This window comes from Leuresthes tenuis, unplaced genomic scaffold (assembly GCF_036924035.1).
Source record: "Leuresthes tenuis unplaced genomic scaffold, fLeuTen1.0.hap1 SCAF_21, whole genome shotgun sequence".
Classification (NCBI taxonomy): domain Eukaryota; kingdom Metazoa; phylum Chordata; class Actinopteri; order Atheriniformes; family Atherinopsidae; genus Leuresthes; species Leuresthes tenuis.
The window spans coordinates 26852726-26872878 of NW_027325375.1; the positions used below are offsets into that span (position 1 = coordinate 26852726).

Here is a 20153-nt window from a genome sequence, read left to right on the forward strand (position 1 = left end):
AGTCTGTGCCCAGCAGCAATGGCCACCTGTTAAGCTCACTTAATTCATTCCACTATCACACAGAATAGTGAGTTTATGTTAGGTGGGGGGATGTTTTACTATGTGCACATACACATACTGGACAGCTGGTTTATGTGTGAGTAGAGATACAGGGAAGGTGAGACCGAGGTCGTTTCTGTCCATCCCTGCTGTGACAGACTTTTAACTGTATCCCTGTGCCCTTCAAAATCTGTTGCTGCCTTGATGGAAGTCAGACAACCTGCACATGTGAAAATCAATGTGAGGCAATTATGATTTCAAGGACAATGAATGAAGAGAGGATCCAAAATTGCTTGTCTTGACGGTGTGTGTGTGTGCACTCATCTGTCAATAGCCATTGTGAAGCTGTAGTATTCATTACTAAGATAAGCTTTACTTTCTCCCATGCATGCAATTTCCCTCAGGTGATGAGCAGACACATATCCGTGTGCAGGTAAGAGTGAGAAAACAGAGTGAGAGTGACAAAGAGGAAAAAAAGCAAGGCGGGGGGGCTCCAAGGAGAAGAAAAGAATCCTGGTAAATGTGGTCTGTGGAGTACCTGCATCTGCTGTGCCATTTTCATCAGAAGCCTGGCGGATGGTGCTGGCTCTGGGCAGGGTGCCCTTGGCCTGATGCTTGAAGATGGAGGAGGAAAGCTCTTCCAGGGTGCAGCCCAGCAGGTAGGCTGCCTTCTGGGCCCACTCATGACGTGCAAATTGTTTCCTGCCAGCTGAGACACATGCATGAAAACGTCCATTAGAACGTCTGGCAACAAGATACAGTTGGATTGTGACAATCCTGTCTCTAAGGACAAGGTTACACTTCTACTCTGGTGAAATGAACAAACCCGATAATAACGGGCATGAAAAGCTTAGAACTAAAAATCTAAGTACATTACATTTAAGCGTTGCTGAAAAGAAAAGATATAGCCACCAGCTTCTGCAAGTACTTGCATAAAAGCAAAAGTCTAATTTAAGTATAAGGCGGCAAAGCTGATTTGTTGAATTTCAGAAACACAAATTTCTCATAAATAGTAATAGAAAAAAATATGGAAACATTCAGATAGGATCACAAGCTTCAGTTTTAATCCACCATGAATTGGTATCTTTTACGACTGAAGGAGTAAAAGTTAGGATTTTCTACAGAAATTAGTGGGCTCTATCAGTTTCATCAGCAGCGGCGGCCTTGCATACTTCTTATAATGATAAGCAGGATGATTGTATTTGCTTTGACTGCTATGTGGCACAGCAATTACTTAGATTCTATTGAAGCTCCAAAGGAGGAAACTGGGTTTGCCAATGTGGTCAAATGGCTTATGTGGTGAGCCATTCCTCTACCTACATTAGTCAGTTACAATAAACAGAGAAAAATGAGTTAATTTCAGGAGCCTCTTTAATTTGTTTTGGGGGATTAGAGATCATTGCTGCCCTCTAGTGTTAAACAATGAGGCTGCATGTTTGACAAACCTTTTATTGACTGTTTGTTATCACATGCGAGAGCAAATACAAAACCCTTCCAAGGCTATAAATGTGTATTTTAATGATGCAGAGCCCTCTTGTGAATAAATGTAACATTGCCATATAACAAAGTCAAACTGCCATCACTGCGGTAACCCTCTGTCTACTCCCCCCACGCTATCATACAATGTTTAGTCTTATGAATTTCCGTATTCAACAGGAAGACAACAGTCCTAAGTTTAAATGTCATCCCCTAATTTGCAGATCAAAACAACGTTGTTTAAGGTCTGTTTTCCCAGTGAAAGACAATAGCATTGTTCAAATGCTCTCAGATTATTCCCAGATGGTGTTATACTACCAGAGAGATCGGTAGCCAGCTGGAGGGAATCTGACAATAATTTGGCGAGCAATACTGCGTGCAGTAGGGACTGTGCAGACGGGGGGTGAAGAGTGAACGAATGAATGAATGCATGAAAAGCACAAAATGCAGCACATTATCTGGGGTAACTATGACGTATATCATTCTGACACTACAATATGGATTTAATGAACAGATTGATAATCAAATACAAGCATGTGTTATAAGATGAAGTATCCTCAGTTCGACTTTGACTTAACAAAACAGAGTAAAATGAGTGAAGAGACACTGAAAAAAAAGGAGGGGGTGGGAGAGGAAATGATCATTTCACCTTTAAAGGCCTACGTGTCTTTCATACCAAGGATGAGAATATGAAGAGCCCTTACTTCACCAAAAATACAAATCTTTGTGACAGTGTCAGCCTTTCCAAATGTCAGATTGCTAATTTTAAGATGAAAGTTAACTGTTGTGCTCTCACTTGAGATAAAAAAAAAAAAGACTTGTGTCTTTGGTTGGGTTTCATTATATTTGTAGTGTCAGACAAAGGATAACTGTTCCGGTTAGTTCTGTAATGACAAGATAAATGTTTGTATTCTTAAGCTGTAATAGCATTTTCTAACAACTACTCTACTCTTTGCCAGTAGTTTAAGTTGCTTTTAAATATTGGATATTTCTTGCATATCTATTTTGTTCTTTCAAAACTCTAAATAGGACAGAAGTTCAAATCTAGAAGAAAAAATGTTACGGTAGCCTAAAATTATAAAAGCAGGAAGAGTCTGGGAAAAGGAGTCTCTAATGATTGCTCTTTTATATGCAAATGTTATTAGTGCTAAAACGGAACTTTTCTGTAATGTTTCTTCTTAATTCAGAGCTGAATCAGAGCAGCTCAGACTAACAACCTGTGCATAGTGCAGCATCTTCTTAAAGCGCAGATGCATAATTCAGTTGACTGGATTACATCTGTCTTGCATCACACATGATGCTTTCAGAATGGATACTTGACATCAGACAGATCACATCAAGTGTTGCTTGAAAAAGATTTTGGCTAACAATGACATTTTTTTTGTCATTGTCCTTGTTTTTGTTTTTTACAAATGATTTGTACTGCATCTCATCGTGAAAAAACATTACTATTAATGCAAAATCAGAAATATTACCCTTGGTAGCTCCTGCAGCTCCAAGATGGTAGATAGCCCCGAGGATGAGCCAAAGGGCCTTCTGTTCATCCCCACTGATCCCCAGAACCTTCATAGCTGCTTGCAACTTGGAAAACTGCTGGGAGGCTCGCTGCTTATCCTCCGTCTAGCAGATTTATATAAAAGTACTTCAACTTTTTAAACAGGTAGAAATTAATCAAAATCAAAAACTACCGATCTTTCATTAACACTTAGCCTTTACCTTAGTTTGTGGCATGATTCCAAATGAATTGTTCTCAGCAAAGTGGTTTAGGTGCAGCTCCGTTCTGATAAAGCATTGAAAGCAAAACAGAAGACAGTGTAAGTCGCTGCAGTGCTAGACCACTGACATATATGCATGTTAAACACCAAGTGCAGAATAGAGGTATAATGTGATTTTAATTAGCATAAGAGAATCAATACTGACTTGAGAGAGCTATCTACTCCAGCCATCAGGTAGTAAAAGACATTAAAAGTGGACTCTCCTTCTGGTCTTCTTGTCACCCTCATCTTCTCCAGAAGCATGGTCTGTGAAGCCACATTAAAACAAGAAAAAATTAATTACAGAGGAATAACATTCTTTTAGGCAACACAAGTAAGCATAATAAAAGCTGGACTTGAAGGTGAAGGTGTCTTCAGTGAAAACAGAATGCAACAAAACAAACTGCAGTTGTTATTCTTTCTGAAATGCTGTTTTCTGCTGTTTTCTCAATTTGTTTTCCTGTAATATAAAAAGTGTTGGTGGTTTTTTTGAGTCGTCATCATCTTATACTTTTGCTTTTGTTATCGTGTTTTGTACGCAGGGGCCGCCGTAGTATTTGCTGTTAGTCAGGACAAGTGTTAATTTGTACCTGGATAGAGGCGGACGTCACCAGGCCAGCCTGGTCAAAGTCCAAGGAAACAACATGGGAGAAGCGACTTGCGTTCCCATTCATACAGGTGGAAGCGTTCCCAAAAGCCTCCAACACCGAATAGACCGCCTGCCATTTCTCTGCTACAAGAGACCGAGGAAAATGCAGGTATTTAGGAGAGCTCATCATCAAATAGTCATTAAGAGATGCATTTTTTGGAGTGTACCCTTTCCAACCTACTGGAGAATGTCTTGTTGGTGCTTCCAGCAATGGTAATCAGATATTGGATGACATGTTGACAGTTGGTGGTCTTGCCACTTCCACTCTTGCCAAGCAAAACAATGGACTGATCCTGGCGAGTGGTCAGGAGGTTCCTATATGCAGCTTGTGCTATGCTGTAAATGTGAGGGGCAGTGTCCTCTCTTCTACAGCCCTTAAACATTTGCATGACCTGAAAGGAAGGCAAGAAGACAGTTCAGGAGAGGAGAATAAAATCAGCTTCCACTTCAGTAGAGCTATTTATTTCTCACTACTCTCTTATTTATGCTGAGGCACAAGAGATGTTCATTACATGTACAGGCTGCCACCTACCTTTTCAGAATACATAGAGGGGGCACTAATGGGGTTAATGACCACCATGTTGGGCCCAGCGTGGGTGTGCACCAGGTTACTGCCATACCGCTGCCGTAGGGAATGCATCACACTAGACTCATTCAAATACTGCAGAGAAGCCAGGTCCTCCACTCGGTCAAATAATGGAGGGTTTGCCTAGAGTTCAAAAACAGAGAGAGTCACATACTCACCCAGCATCATCAATAATGGATGAGGTTCAGGGTTGATTTGATGATTAAATACCTTCTCTACATCGTCTTCATCCACATCCAATAAAGATCCATCACTCTCCAGGCGGATTTTCACCTTCCCCTCAGGCAGACTGCCTGTCTCCGTCTTCAGGAGAGTTGCTGCATCACCACAAAGTGTAAAATTAATTAATTAGGATATGTAATCTCAACCCCACTTTATCTGATCTTACATGCCTGACAACATGGGGCAGCTGTATCTCTTTTAGTAATGTCTGGGATTTATTCAGAGGACACCTTCAGCAAGAAAACATTGTTAGTCTAGAGAAATGTTGCCTGAAGCAAATGGAAGTAGTTCATTATAGTGACTTTTCAACATCAATATTTTAAAAACATTAGCCATGCCTGCTGCAACATCCCTGCAATCAAATGTTGATATAAAAAAATAAAAACATTAGGCAATTATTAGGCAGATACAGACAATTATAGTTATACTAACCCAAGGAAAATCCATCCTTGTGGACAAGCCATACTTTCTCTGTCTCATACCAGGCTTTTTCTGCTTTTATCTGCTCTTCAGTCTTTCCCTGTCAGAATAGGGGAAACAATAAGGATAAGATAAGCTTTTATAAACAATTATCAGACATTATAAAAGGGCTATATGGACCAAATCACTGATTAGAACCACGTAATGTATTTCCAAACGATCCCTCAAATGAAATTTTAACCACAAGAAGTGATTAACTTACAGTTTACTTTTAAAAGAGTCAAGGGGAACAGAATTCACTGGGTGTAGGGCTTCTTCCAGTAAGAAAATACATATTACTCTTTAAAGCATTGGTTCCCATGATTCTCCTTTTGATGCATCTTTAAAGAGTGTTCACTGAACTGGCTGAGGTGCATTTAATATCTTCACAATGAAGACATCACGGGCAGGAGGCAAAATTGTGATTTTTCCATCACAGCAAAGTGCATCACATAAAAAGAAAAATCTGACTTTAATTATTGGAGAAGGAGGGGATAAAACACAGCATTCAACCAAGCAAAAGCAAGTCAAGTGTCTCAAGAGTCATGCATGAAAATAACACAGTTCAAATAAGAAATACAAGCAAGCTTACACAATAAACACGGGGGGGGGGGTTTACAATCGATAAGTTCTCCCTAAAGTGGATACAGGTCAGAGTTAAAGTCCCCGTGAAATAAAATACAAGGTTTGTATTGTACAATGTATGATTGCATCTTTTTAGAAGAAAATTCTTCTTTTATCCATAAGGAAGAGGTGTTTGGACATAGGTATTCCTTCCTAAATTTCTACAGTGCTGATTCACTAATGATGGGAAATGCCTTCCCCAAATGCCAGTAAAGCTGATCAATCAGGGTTTTTTATAGGAAAGGCGAAAAGATGCAGAGGCAAAAAAAAAAAAAAAGCCATTTCATGGGAACTTCAACGAATGAGTCCTGACACCGAGTAGGGTAGTAGAGACACTTCAACAGGCACAGCAACAAGGTAAGTCCTGGGATTCTAACAGGTGAGACTGCCTCACTAACAACCACCACACTGACTAGTTTGTCACACATAAAATCCATATAGCAGACGTCACTCTGAAATGTGGGGGGAATCAATCAGAAAAACAACCACTGGTTTCCACGGTCAAACCTTAGCTGCAGCTGAGTGTGCTGCCTGAAGGATAGCCACTGGGTCCTCAACAAGCTTGGACTGGAGAAGGGAAGAATCACAATCAGTATGTTGTGTTGAGTGGTTCAGTGCAAAGAGCTGTGTCAGCAATGCCAAATATAGCATGTTGAAACAAGTAGTAGAACAACGGTTACTGTGAGTGAAGAATTAACACACGACACTGCAACAAGACCAACAGCAGACCAAACAGTCACAATTACAATATCAGTTGTGCATACTTTAAGGTAGAACTGTTGGACAAAACTTCTATGCAAGGTACTGCATAAACACAATGATGCAACAACATACAGTAATAAAGAAATATAGCAATACTACAAGCAAAGGCAGGGTTCCTTGAGTTACTCATTTCAAAAGGCACCCATCTCACCACAAGAACAAGAAGAGTTGAAGTGCAATAACCTTTAGACGCAGATTGCTGCTGTATGTCTGCTAGCTTACCGCAGTGCTGCACGTACATGCCAGCGTACAGAGTAAAAACAACAGAGGTTCTATACAGACACAGGGCACACAGGGGCAATGCAAGTCAATGTAGCAGTGCTAAATTAACCTTGCTGTGACTTTCTAAATCCTGGTCAAGGCCCGCTGATTACCCTAACCACTGGTTAATTTCACATTAGTACATTCCAGGCCTCTGCGTGAACCCAGCAAGCAGCATGAGGTAGGCTACAGAGAGGTCAGTAAAGGAGAACATGCTTAGACTTCAGCACTTTAAAGCCACAGGGGCCCACACTAGAGCTGTACCGGAGACCTTTGGTGGCTTGAAGCACCCTGACCATGCATACAGCAAAAAAAGGGGAGCAACAAGTCAGGATCCAGTGACCCTCAACAGCAAGGGAGGAGACATTAAATTGAGAACACAGCTCATCAAAGCAGGGATGAAGTATAAAGGGAAGTGTTCTGGACCTAGAGGCAACAAGTTCAATGCCATAAATCTAACACCACAAAAATGACAAAGTTCACTGTCATTCTGTGGTGTCTCACTATCATTATGCAACAAAATGGATGCAAAGATGCAATAAGCCAGGAACAATTGCCTATGAGAAAAAGATGTGTGCCAATTTCTCTCCTGAAACAAAGGAACGATACTAATCAAGACTAGATGGCCGACTGTGACCAGAATCCTCTTGGCAGACGGTGTGTTTGAGGCAACCAAGTGGAACTCTGGGATTTTTGGACAAATTTCCCAATATCAAAGTAGGCAAGCAGCTTACTCAAGCTAGTCCCAGGTTAAACCCTGGTAAAGCATGGCTCATGCACACCATAAAAGCAGAGGCAGATGTGATTTACATCGTTTCCGTCTAGAGAGAAGATCTTCCTCACACGCTTGTAGTCATCCTCAGAGGGGATAAGCCCTGGAACCTACAATCGGACAGCATGGGCAGCAAAAGCAGACATGCAACCAGAGAGTAATGTAAATTAAAACAAAAGTAATTCCTATGACTGTCCACTTTAGAGAAACTGAAAACTAAGAGAACATGGAAAATATCCTTTTCTTTTGAATGTGAGAAGCACACACACAGTAATGTCTACCTTTGGAGGAGGATGAACACAGTCCTGCTCATTCGATGCAGACTGGGCAGGGGGCAGTTCATCAGGGAATGGTTTACCATTGGGCACCAAAGGAGGGGGAGATGTCTCCTTTTCCTTATGTAACGTATGTAAACATTTACAAAGACAAACGTGCGCAAAGAGAGATGGAAAAAACATGACGGGGTGAAGGTGAGGATGGCAATTATGTTTCAGCTTGGTCTATTTTTTCTTTTGACATTAGATTCAATTGTTTCACATCACCAACTAATTTAGTTTTCAAGTTAATTCAATCTGAAAATGAATGAAAGAAAAGTGCAAATGAACATAAATTGGATCATCAAGCCTTGCAGCAAGAGCGTTTCGTTCAATATTTGCTTCTGTTTACATGTGAAACATTTGAAGAGGAGGTTATCAAGTTCAATAAGTTTATTTTTTCCTAATATGATGTTGGTCCGCAATTATAGGTTCAGCAGGCGCAGAAAAGCTGGATTACAAGGCAGGAAAAACTCTCACTGATGCTCTAAGTTAAAGTTCGATCCGATTATTACAAAAGTGAATATCTCCTGGAAACAGGATCTTTCGGCACCAGCTGCATTCTCCAAAATCTAATTCCTGCCACCTTGGTCGACTGTTCCCCAGATTTCAGACATCTCCTGATATAATTTAACATAATTCCAAGAAACTAAATAACAGGAACAAAAATAACCATATCCAAATCCCAAACTGTGACACAGACGATGATCATTTGAAACTTCTACAACACCAATGTCCTTGCACGAATATGTTCTATGAAATATGCAATATTTTGGAAATTAAACTAAACCTAAACTAATTATTTACGGACTCGCACCAATGGTAATTGATGACAAACCAAGATTCTGGTTCTCACTTGTTCAGGCAATTAACGTTAAACTGACAAGAACGGCTAATTACTTCAATTTATGAGGACATCATCAGAGTTCTGAAAATGTTTCTTTCCTTTTTAAAAGAATGCCGGAAAAAAAAAAATCCTTCAACTTTTGCCTGAAGTGTTCTACCGCAGAGAACAGCTTCAAATCTCTGCCTGCAGAAAATGACAGTAATGAGTCACACCTCAGTGCTCACAGGCAGTTTCTACGGACCATCCTGCCAAAGTGCAGTCAACGAGCATATGCTTATTCCCACTGATGAAGGCTGATCATGAGCTCACACATGCACGCCGCTTCCTTTTTACCGATTCAAGTTTTCAGAAATTAAACTGAACTTGTGTTTTGGAGAAAGTGCATTGAGTTCAAGTGATTTTGTTAACGTCAAAGATTAGGTGCAGCCTAATTATAATACATGACGTAAAAAGTTAGAATACATATTGAGAGCAGATTTGCTCAAGTTTAAGTTAGAGGAAAGTGCATGTACATGAGGCGTAACATCTTGTTATTATCACAAGGCATGCTCAATGTAGAGGAAAAGAGGCAAACACTTTTTTCTCTTAGTACCTCTGGTTTCTTCACACCAAGTAGACGAGGCTTTGGTATGAACCCTGTAGGAGGAGCCAAAGGATCTGTCTTGGGGGCAGGGATGAATCCTGGAGGTCTTGCCAAGGGATTCTGTTTTGGGGGAACTGGGCTAGATTTTCTGGCAGGGATGAAACCAGGTGGAGGAGTCAACACATTTTGTTTGGGTGCAGGGATGAAACCAGCAGGTGGGGCCAAAGGGTTGGGTTTTGGTGAGGGGATGAACCCAGCAGGTGGGGCCAAAGGGTTGGGTTTTGGTGAGGGGATGAACCCAGCTGGTGGGGCCAAAGGGTTGGCTTTGGGTGGTGGAATGAACCCAGCTGGTGGGGCCAAAGGGTTGGCTTTGGGTGGAGGGATGGACCCAGCTGGTGGGGCCAAAGGGTTGGCTTTGGGTGGAGGGATGGACCCAGCTGGAGGGGTGAGGATGTCAGACTTTGGTGGCTCAGGATTTGAGGCTGTAATAGTTGGTGCATCAGTGGCCTCCAGCGTTTTTTCCACAGATTTTTTTTCCTCACCATCCTCCACCTTTTCCTTCTCTTCCTTCTGCTTCACCTCCTCTTTCATGTCCTCTTTACGGTCCTGAGTGCGGGTACGAGGCCGGTGCTCCTTGGTTCGACCTCTGCCCATGAGATTGGTCAGGCCCATAGAGATATCATCATCCTGCCCAGCAGCTTTAGCTTTTGTGAGAACTGAGTCTGCAGCATATGTAGAAACAGTGGGCTGGTTCTGCACTTCTGTCCCAGCAGGAACCACACGCCTAACAACTCTTCTCACAACTCTCACCACCTTTTTACCACTAGTGATCTCCTCTTCCGCTGGAGTGTCAGGGCCCACCATGGCAGCGCTACTATTGGACTTCTCAGCTGATGATGCAGTCGGCTGTGAACCACTTGGTGCATCTTGCCCAGCCTTAGTGACTACCTGTGGCTGACTACTATCAGACTGGACACAAACAAAGCAACGTAGTGTAGATTATTCCAATGGCTGACACAGACAAAGTGTCAAAGAATTTAGCAGATGGCTCTAGTCTGAAAAACTCTTGAGGATTATTCTGACATGGACTTCTATCATTTGCATATCTTAATACCCTTGCAATCAGGCAAGAAATAGAATAATGTCAGTCATATGCAACTGTGAAGTTCAATGGCAAAAATGCATAACCACATTCTGCTGTTGCATTTCATGCAAATTAAAACAGGTGGAGACAGCACGCTCAGAAAAGACTGAAGCGTGGAAACGTGGGCCTGTGTCAACAGCCCTTAAATTGTTTATATTCTATTTGTAAAATGAAACTGAGGTCTTAATGAAATGTCTGTCACACGCTTTGGTCAAAATGACAAACAGTGCAGCTGCTCCTTTTTCCATTAAATTAGAGCTCTATTCAAGTGAGCCATTTTAGGAGCATTGAGTGATCCATTAGACTCTGCTCCTCTCTGCCTCACTGAGATCTGTAGTACTTAATAACCCACGGCACACATTGTTATGGTTTGACAAAACATACAGTAAATAGATGGAGAGCTTAGGTCACACACTAAACTGACTTTACTGGTGAGCGAATGAGGCCTCTTTTAGGCTCAGTCTCGCCTTGAGTCATGTGTTTAACTAGCCTAAGTTGTTCAAACATGCATGCAGAATGTAACAGCTGCTGGTCAGTTAATAACTCATGAAAACTCATATTGGAATCACTTGATCAATTATCGGCTCCATAAACTCTGGACTTTCCTTTCGCTCCACTCGTCTGTTTTGTTTAAGTCTTTTGCAGCTAACATGAAGATCTGTTGCTTGATGTTTCATCGATGCTTGCTTTGTAATTTAACAACGCTCTACTGGTGGTGCATTCAAAGACAAAGGGATATCAGCGTCTCCAACTTCTGACTGGTTAACAAAAATGTAAGGCTCACCGATCATAAGTCAGAATTCCTTTTCATGATATAAAACATGAAATAAAGTACAGCTAGAGAATAATTGGCCAACTTATTTCTTATGTTAACAATATAACTGCCGATGAGAATTGATTGCTGTTAAGCAAAAGGCGGGAGCCAAAGAATTTCAGCCTTCCACTTGTAAGGTACAGCGTGCAAAGCCTGATCTTCAGTTAAAGTCGGGCGGACGTGGGCTGATAACCCTGGAGGGTGTTGTCTGTTTCGACTGCAAATCTGAGCTCACTCACTCAGATAAGGAGGCCCAAAACAGCTATAGTGACTTCGGCCATCCCAATAAGTCTTCTCAAGCACAGACTAAAGGAGATTTTTTTCATATGTCCCTTTAAATGATAAAAGGTGTCGTGAAAAATTAAGCGATTCACTGAGAAAAAGTGTTATTTATAAAATCCTAGCTAAGCCTTTTTGTTTCAAGTGAATTACTGTCCACACACATGCAGCTGAAAAAACACTTACATCTGGTTTGCTGTCAACTTTAACCTACAGAAAGGAAAGCAACACAAAGACAATCAAACCCCAGCATCAGACCCAGTAAATGAAGGTTTAACAAACTGAACAAGCAACCAATGCTGACATGAAACACAGAAACAGGACTTCCCTTTTGCTCCCAGAATGAAAAGCGTGATTTGTACGCCATGGTGACAAGCCAGAAGTCATGGATTTAAGCTGGACGACGTGGAGAATAAATGTGTGGAATGATGAGAGGAAAATGTGAGGCAGTCGAAGAGTAGGGGATGGATTGTGCTGAGTGATGAAGAATGAGAATTTAAGGGTGAGCCGTGGGGTCTTGTTTTCTGCTCACAACAGGTTATACGTCAACAGGGCAGGGGGGGAAAGCAGAACTGAGAATAGAAAACAGGAAGAATATAATGAAATGAAAGCGTTGTTTCTTTCACAGAGTAACAGATAAATGAAAAAGAACATGAGAGAGAAAGTCTATGCTCTCCTGTAGCTGTTTTGCTATCGATGGGCCTCACTCTAAATCAGTAACCATAGCTGTGTATGCTGAATGGCCATTTGCTTCAATCACTATGGTTGAAATCAGAACGTATCGAATTAGTTTCTTTCACAGGGGTGGCACAAGACTGACTACAACAGAATGACTGGGAAACTGCAAAAATAGGCTGTGCCATCAACAAAAAAAATGTTTAAACTTCTGTTCCAACTTTTCAATGGCTAAACTAAAATTCGGTGGCGCCACAGTAAGAATAAGTCACACAGCAGCTATTTCACCATCTCTGGCCTTGCTTTCCTCAGCGTCCACTCCTATAAATAGTTTGAGCAGCAAAGGAGGCCATTCTGAGACGCTATCAGAGCCCTAATGGAACAGCTAAGCAGAGCATGTACACCCAAGGCAGATCACACCACTCGCCACACACACAGTCCACCAGAGGCTCAAGCCCATTACCTCCTCTCTGGGCCCGGTTAACCTTCCAATCTTCATTCAGTCACTGAAGCAGTGCAGTCAGAGTTAAGGTAGGGTAAGACCTTAGTCTGCTGGGAGCAGACACACTCATACCGCAGAGAGAGAGGGCGACCTAGAGGGTGGGGTCAGAACCAAAGCCGCACAGCAAAGCTGTGGTCTGAGGACTTGAGGGGGGGGTAATATGAGAGGAACTGGGCCGGGGGATGGAAGAGGGACAGCTGCTGAAATACAGAGAGGCTATTAATAGACTTTGCACAACTACATTCATTGCCTCAGCCATGTTTCCCTGCCACATTCTTCTCCTGGTGACAGTGTCGAAATTACAGTCCAACTAATCAGGTACTCAACTAACTTTTATATGTCCTTCAAGCAATTTAATTACAATGTTCCAGTTGACAAAATCAAATATATAACTTCAATAATAAGAAAACAAAACAAGAATTTTCAGTTCAAATGGCAGTCTATCTCCTAAATCACCCAGTTCACATTTCCTGACACTTAAAGCTACATATACATATATAAATATGCAAATACTGATGTTTATCTCAGGCCACATAATATCGTCAACACTTGTGTCAGACATGTCCGTCATTTCACATTCCACACCACAAGAGGGAGCTATAAACCAATGAAGTGATTCCCTGCTTCAGCAAAGATTCTGCTTTAACGCATTACTGAACAACAGTCAAAGTTGCAAACCTCGAAAGGAATGCTTTACACACCTTACACCCATTCCATGTTGATCAGAAGCACTTTGCAGGATTTCAAAGTTTAAAGTCATCTTACACGATGTCATAATCTATCAATCCGAGCTTTTTTTTTCTGTTGAAAAGTCATTGCGGCAGAACCAGTTGAGTAAATACACACATAAGGGTATGCTGGCTAAGGGTAGGCGTTTATCTCTCCAGCTCCATGATAAGCAGTCATTCAAGATCAACACAGAAATGTAGCAACAGGCTTAACTGGGTGGGGATGAGTTTGTCCAATCATGCACATTGTTTTCCTCTTCATAAACTCAAAAACAGCAAATATCAAGGAATCAAATGGACTGATAGCAGCCGTGTGTGTGGTCTGAGCAACCTCATCCAGATTCTGCAGAAGGAGAAAGTGTCAGTGAGGATTCTGCTACTTTACAAGTAATGTCGGATTGTGTTTAATGAGCGAAAATACTTCTTGCAAAACATACAACATTCCTTTTGGTGTTAAGCTCAGAAACTCACATGTCAACAGTCAGCAAGATCAAGTCAACCAAACAGCCGTGCTGGTCTGTCTAGCACAGCCTGCTAATCCCCAGGAGTCTGTTACTGGGACATAGCGATGTGTTGACTTGTTTTGTCTACACATGGTTAGCACAGAATAAAGATTAAAGACTACGTGCACCATAGAAACTGATAAATCGTTCCATACTACGAATATGGTTTGTCAGCTCAGACCACAGCACAAGGTGAAGGCTGACACCAGAGTTTACAAAAGTACGAACTTTATTTCAATACAAAGAATGCAAGGTTAATCTCTGGGGGATAAAGTCCAAAAACAGTGACTTCCTGCAGCAAAATAGTGATGACCCAGTGACTCACCACGCATGTCTTTAATCTACATCATCTGAAGTATGGACAAGAAAGAAAAATCTGCTTTTTCACCACCAAAAGTACAGATAATGCCACATTCTTAAAATAATAAATAAAACATGAAAAACAACGTACACAATATGAAAAATATTCAAAATAATCTAGAAGCGTGAACTCTTTATTGTTTCATCTTAAAATAAAAGTATTTCATTCATAGAGGCTGAGGATAAACTCTCCACAGTACATATCCCAAAAGAAGAAACTGCACGAGGCATTTGACTGGCATCCATGCCTCTGTAAGTCCAAAGTTCGGATGAATTTCAAAACTCCAGGCCTGAACATTAGAGCTTTTATCTTTGAAAACAGACCATGCAAAAGGGGCAAAACACTGACAAAAGTCACATAACAAAAAAGACAACATCCACACTGAACAAACAGGAATAATGATTCAAAAGCCTGAACATTGAGCAACACCCCGGGTCAGTGGCACACCTTATGGTACCTTAATCTCAATACATTTTGCGCCACGCAACAGTTCTTGCTTCTGGCCAACAAGACAAGGTGTGGATGGCAAGCGTGTAAATCTCACTGACTGACAGATGTGACGTGAGCAACACACCCAGGAATTCGAGGCATCTGCCTCACTTTGTCACAGTGAGGCATTCAAACGGATAGTCGCACAGGCATCATGGTTGGTGTCAGGGCAAAAAACAAAGCTTTTTGTTAAATATGGATTGTATATGATCTCCACAGAATGAAAGGGAAATGACCTCTGATGTGTAGCCTCGATCGTGAACTAAACACCTTGTTGTTCCAATGAAACTCCACCTCTTTCTGAGTCCTGTTTGTACTCACTGCCTCCGCAGCATCTCCCCAACGTTAATGGGGATGATGTCACTTTAATGAGCAGCTTGGAGAAGAGATTAAACCATTAGCTAATTTCTGAATTATATAACTACTAGTCTGAACTGCAGAAAGGCAGGAAATGTGTGCAGATAAGTGCCAAAACTGTTTTGGCAACAGTAAGCAGGCTGACCTGTGAAGTACAGTAGGACTACTATACGTGCCTTGAGAGATGTGTGGCATCTTTTTACGCCATCAGGACTGGCTTTGTCCTTTCCCAGTTTCTCCTGAAAGCATGACAGAAACCTCAGCAAAGGTTAAGAGAGCACCTGTGACATCAGGATTATTTCTGGGGTGAAAACACTGCATACTGTGTATACGTAAGATCATTCATGACAATGAAACCCTTCGATGTCTGCGATGCAAACCCTAAAGTGGCACAAAAGACTTCGGAAATTAAACAGAAGAGGCAGCCCCTAACAGTTGCCCTTATGTTTTGTTAAACAGTGGCTGTCACCCAATGGACAAAAGGCTCGCATGCATGAAATTATTAAGTTTTGGTGCAAAAGTTCTTTCACTCTCTTCAGACAGGATCAACCACTGACCCTGTTTGAGCAGAAAATATGCTAATCTTTTACATAATACAGGATTTATTTAGTGTTAGTCAGATTTAGATTTGTGAGAAGATTCCTTTTAAGACAACCAGACAGATTTGTGTGAAAAGGTGTGGGACATATTATGCAGCTGAAAGCTGCTGGTGCTGTAATCAGAAGCCACACAATAATGAAGCAGGAAAAAAAAACAGACAGCAGACAGCAAAAGAGCAGGTGTTTGCCTGATAGCTATACTGAGCACTTTTTGTTCAGTAACAGGCTTATTATTATTGTATGCTCACTGCAGTTACACTGGTTGCTTGGCAACTTCACACTGATGACATTGTCACTCCACAAAGTCAGTGCTTACCTGCAACCATTAACTGTCTCTAGCTATATATTTAACAGACGAGCACCAGAGCAGCATCGATCTTGTCACGCAGACATGACAATGAACTGGCATATTTCCACAAAAAACAGTGAAGTGCGACACGCTCATACATCACCAGTGGTATCCAATTGTCTTGCAGTTCTTGATCTAGAATCCAGATCTTATTATAACCACCTATAAATAGGACTGTTGGTTCTAGGTCAGCCTCACAAGCACATTTTCAGCTTTTTCAAATGGCCTGTCTCATAATGATAATCAAGACTGTTTGAATATAGGACAACGTGGGACAGGAAGGCAAGCACTTCATGCAAGGAAGCAAATTAACTGTGGATATATTAGTGAGGATGTTAATCCAGCAATTATCATTTTAGAACTTCTGTTCATGGTTACAAATAAATCAGACCGTGACAATGGTCCAAATTTCATGCTGTAAAGAGGATTCATTTCATTCCGCAAGTTCACCTAAGATAAGGCTACTCAGTGGGTAAAAATGCCATTCTACCAGTCCATCCTTTTAGAGTAGTTAGTATACTTCACCCACCATTACTGATGCCACTCACATAACAGCATACAGCCGTGTCATGCGTAACCTGCTCTCCAAACTCCACCACCAGCGAGCCAAACAACAACAGGCTCAAATTCAGGTGTTTGTTGTGTCGGCTAATAAACTATTTAACTTGTTGGCCCTCTACTTGCTGCCGATGATTATCCGGGAGAAAAGAACTGAATGGGCCGCCAGCCAAGTCTTAGAAGACCATATGGCCATGGGCTGCGGTGGCGTTTGGGCCGTTGTTTCTTTCAGCGTCCCATTGTTTGGTCTCAAAGCACTGGGGGGGTGGGAGGGGGATTATATGTACACCAGAACACATTCTCTCTTTCAAAACACGCACACACACTCCAATAAACACATGCACAAAATGACATTACCGGCGTCATTACAGTCCCACCCATAACCAAGACAACTTTAATCCATTAGATATGTGTGCAACAGACAAGACTTAAGGAATAAAAGGCAGACAATGAAAAGGCTGTTTCTGTTTTTTTCCTGTAATTGGAGGTAATGAGAACTTTTATCCAAACATGTGCAATGCCAACATAGCAAAATGTTCCACAAATCATCAGAAATCTTTATACCCAAAATTAAATAAAAACTAAATGAAGTGCAGGTATGAATTTGATGTAATGGTACAGAAAAAATATCTGATGATTACTGAATGTGGACCAGAATTTATTCACACAGAAGACGAAGCGTGATTCAGCAGAAGTACTCACATCAATGACTTCTTTGTGCAGACCTTCAGTGGTCCTCAGCCAGCTGCGGTTCAGCTCACTCAGCTCCAAAATGGGCTGAACCTTTAGCCAGACCGACTCCCCAGACTGACGGATCATCTCCACAATTTCATCTCTGTTTTTGCTCTCCACGTTGATTCCATTGATTTCTACAAGTCTGTCTCCTGGCACCAGACCCAAAAAACGGTCCTTGGTCCCAGCTCCTGGTTCAGCAAAATGAACCACACGCCGGCACACTCTTCCATCCGGCTGCCTCTCTAACATGGTGGTTCTCCTCAAAGAGAAGCCAAAATCCCCGGTGCTGCGTCGCGGTATCTCAAGCTCTCTTGGATCTGGTGCTGGTGGGGCAACAAGCACAGGCAACTCCAACTCTGCACCAGGGAAGGTCTTCTCCACCATCTCAGGAATGTGGACTACGACCGTGCTTTTTGGGTTGGGGATGGAATTTGAATTAAATGCAGTCCTGTTCTGGTCAGAGAGCTCTGAATCCTCTAAAGCATTGGCCTCTGTGCTCTTTTGAGGTAAAGGCGCTCGCCTTTGGCTCACCATTGAATTTTGCTTCGCCAGTTCCCCAAACTTTGCTGCTCTCTCCTTTACGGAGCTGCGGTGGTGTTCGGGTGCAGTCCCTATCATATCTTCAGAGGTGTTTGCACTTGTTTGCCCTAAATCTTGCTCTGGGGTGTTGTGAAGGTGCTCAGCCTCCAGGTTTGTCAGGCTTAGCTCTGAACTGGTAGCCACCTTAATTGGGATAGGGTTAGAGATCTCCAACTTGCTCCGAGAATCCCTTTTGGAGCTCCCTCGGTGAAGGTGGAAGAACCCTCTTCGTATACCCATCTCTTCCAGGCTTTTTAACTCTGCCTGGGACATGCGTTCTTTCTTGTCTTTCTTGTCTTTCTTCTCCTTCTTTCCCTGCTCCTTTTCCTTCTCCTTGTCTTTCTTAATTAGGTGAAACATGCTTGACCTTCTCTACAGTTATTTACCAGTTCAACTTGTTTACAAAGGGAAACTGTCAGATTTAGGTTCTCATGGAATTATCTGGAAGCATCTACGGTGGGTATGTCGTCATCTAAAAAGGGCAAAATTAAGAAAAGCTTTAATGAAAGCAGCGCATTACAATCAAAGTCTTACTGCAAACTGGCAAATCAGTCATTGGTCACATATGCTGATTTTTTCTTCCATATTTGAGCCTTATATTGCTTACAGCAGGATTATTGTATATTTGTACGTAGGCTTATATATTGGCCTTAAATTGACATTAAATTTTCTTTTCACATTTCAGGGTGGAAAAACACTCCAAGACACTTCTTATCAATATGCACTTTGCATATTAATTACCTGGTTTCACCCAATATATCAACATACAGTCACAATCAATTATGAATCCAAAGCAAAGGGTATCCAGTACCATATAGTACATTACTTACCAACTCATCACAGTCTCAACAAACTGGCTTAAACGTATTTAAACTACGTATCTGGAATTTATGCTGACTTCTGTACACTTACACATCTGTGGCTCAATTGATCTGACGTTGCCCTACATGAATGGGCTGTTTAGTGAAGCTTTGACATTACAATTCTCGCTCTCAAACTGTCCAGCATCACCAAAAAACGTCGAATAACTGCGTGATGTTCTCCACTGAAGCTGCCTGCAAAGCTAGCAAACCTGCTCTGTTTTTTTGTGAAACCATAAGCAGAAATTCGCACTTAATCCACATTTAATCGCGCCTTTTGAGGCCAAAACTGCTATGACATAGCCACAAAAGAACATTTACAGTTACTTTGAAGCATTTTATAGGCACGCCAAGTGAAATTCTCGTGGCGACTTTTCACTGGAAATGAGAGTTTTCTCGTAGCTTTGCTGAAGTCGGTGTACACCGTATGTATAGCCGGGTTGTCGCTGTGACAGGTCCTAGCTTGGCCATAATGCTCTCGCTTTAAGCTGCTTTGCCCTCATTCCCGAGCATTGACATTTGGGAATAGTTTCAGCAATGTAAAAATGTCATTCATGAAAAATAACAAGAGTAAATGCTGTTAGATGGTATGACAATTACCTACCTGAAACAGCTCAAAACTGTCAGCGTTGTCCTCTTACTAGAACTTTTCGGCATTTTCTTCCTTGTAATTGTCAGTAGGTGCGAGCAATGTACTCGTGATGCCTTCAAACGCTTGCTGTAAGCTCGGATCTCAGTAAACTATAGTGGAACGTAAACAACCCATAAGAATGCAACAAAACTCCTCTTTGAGTTTTTTAGAAATAATAAAATGAATCAAAATACATATGGCACATCACTAGACTAAACCATGTGTGATTCTACAATTTGTAGAAATAAATTGCAGTTTTCTGCTGTGCAATAAATTAGCTTCAAACTGAAACAATCAACTATTTCAATACAAAGACGTGGGGAAACAATCCATCTTTAACTGTTGTTTGAGGACATGTGTTCGAGTTGGATCCAGACTAATATTTGGGTCGTCAGTGTCTAAATTTAACTTAATTTGAGTAATTCCAACAGCACCTGAAAGCAGCGTCAGTGCACGCTGGACAGCAGTGACCCCTCCTGGTCTTTTTATTTGTGAGACCCAAAACACGGAGGGTGTGGATATGGATATTAGTCCCTGGCTGTCAGGTTTTACTTGCCAAGACTCTAGCATTTTTTCATTTAGAGATACAGATATATATATAATGACATTACTTACTTACTTTTAACCTTTATAACACATAAA

General features: G+C 41.5%; 1 protein-coding gene across 3 annotated transcripts in view; it reads right to left on the reverse strand.

The window, feature by feature from the left end:
- Positions 1–19583, reverse strand: part of LOC140279834 (unconventional myosin-XVIIIa-like) — a 59815-nt gene extending 40232 nt beyond the window's left edge. For 2 of the 3 annotated variants that reach the window (XM_072375034.1, XM_072375033.1), the window contains exons 1-11: positions 19485–19583; positions 17409–18492; positions 5159–5246; positions 4715–4821; positions 4451–4627; positions 4100–4310; positions 3860–4002; positions 3436–3536; positions 3232–3295; positions 2991–3135; positions 578–748 (exon numbers count right to left, since the gene is read on the reverse strand). In XM_072375034.1, coding sequence (XP_072231135.1) covers positions 578–748; positions 2991–3135; positions 3232–3295; positions 3436–3536; positions 3860–4002; positions 4100–4310; positions 4451–4627; positions 4715–4821; positions 5159–5246; positions 17409–18380 — 2179 coding nt within the window. In that variant the 5' untranslated portion in view covers positions 18381–18492; positions 19485–19583. Of the gene's footprint in view, positions 1–577; positions 749–2990; positions 3136–3231; positions 3296–3435; positions 3537–3859; positions 4003–4099; positions 4311–4450; positions 4628–4714; positions 4822–5158; positions 5247–6316; positions 6377–7642; positions 7715–7885; positions 8000–9357; positions 10288–17408; positions 18493–19484 lie in introns of those variants that run through there. The other variant, XM_072375032.1, reaches the window with a different exon arrangement.
- Between the last annotated feature and the right edge of the window lie 570 nt (positions 19584–20153).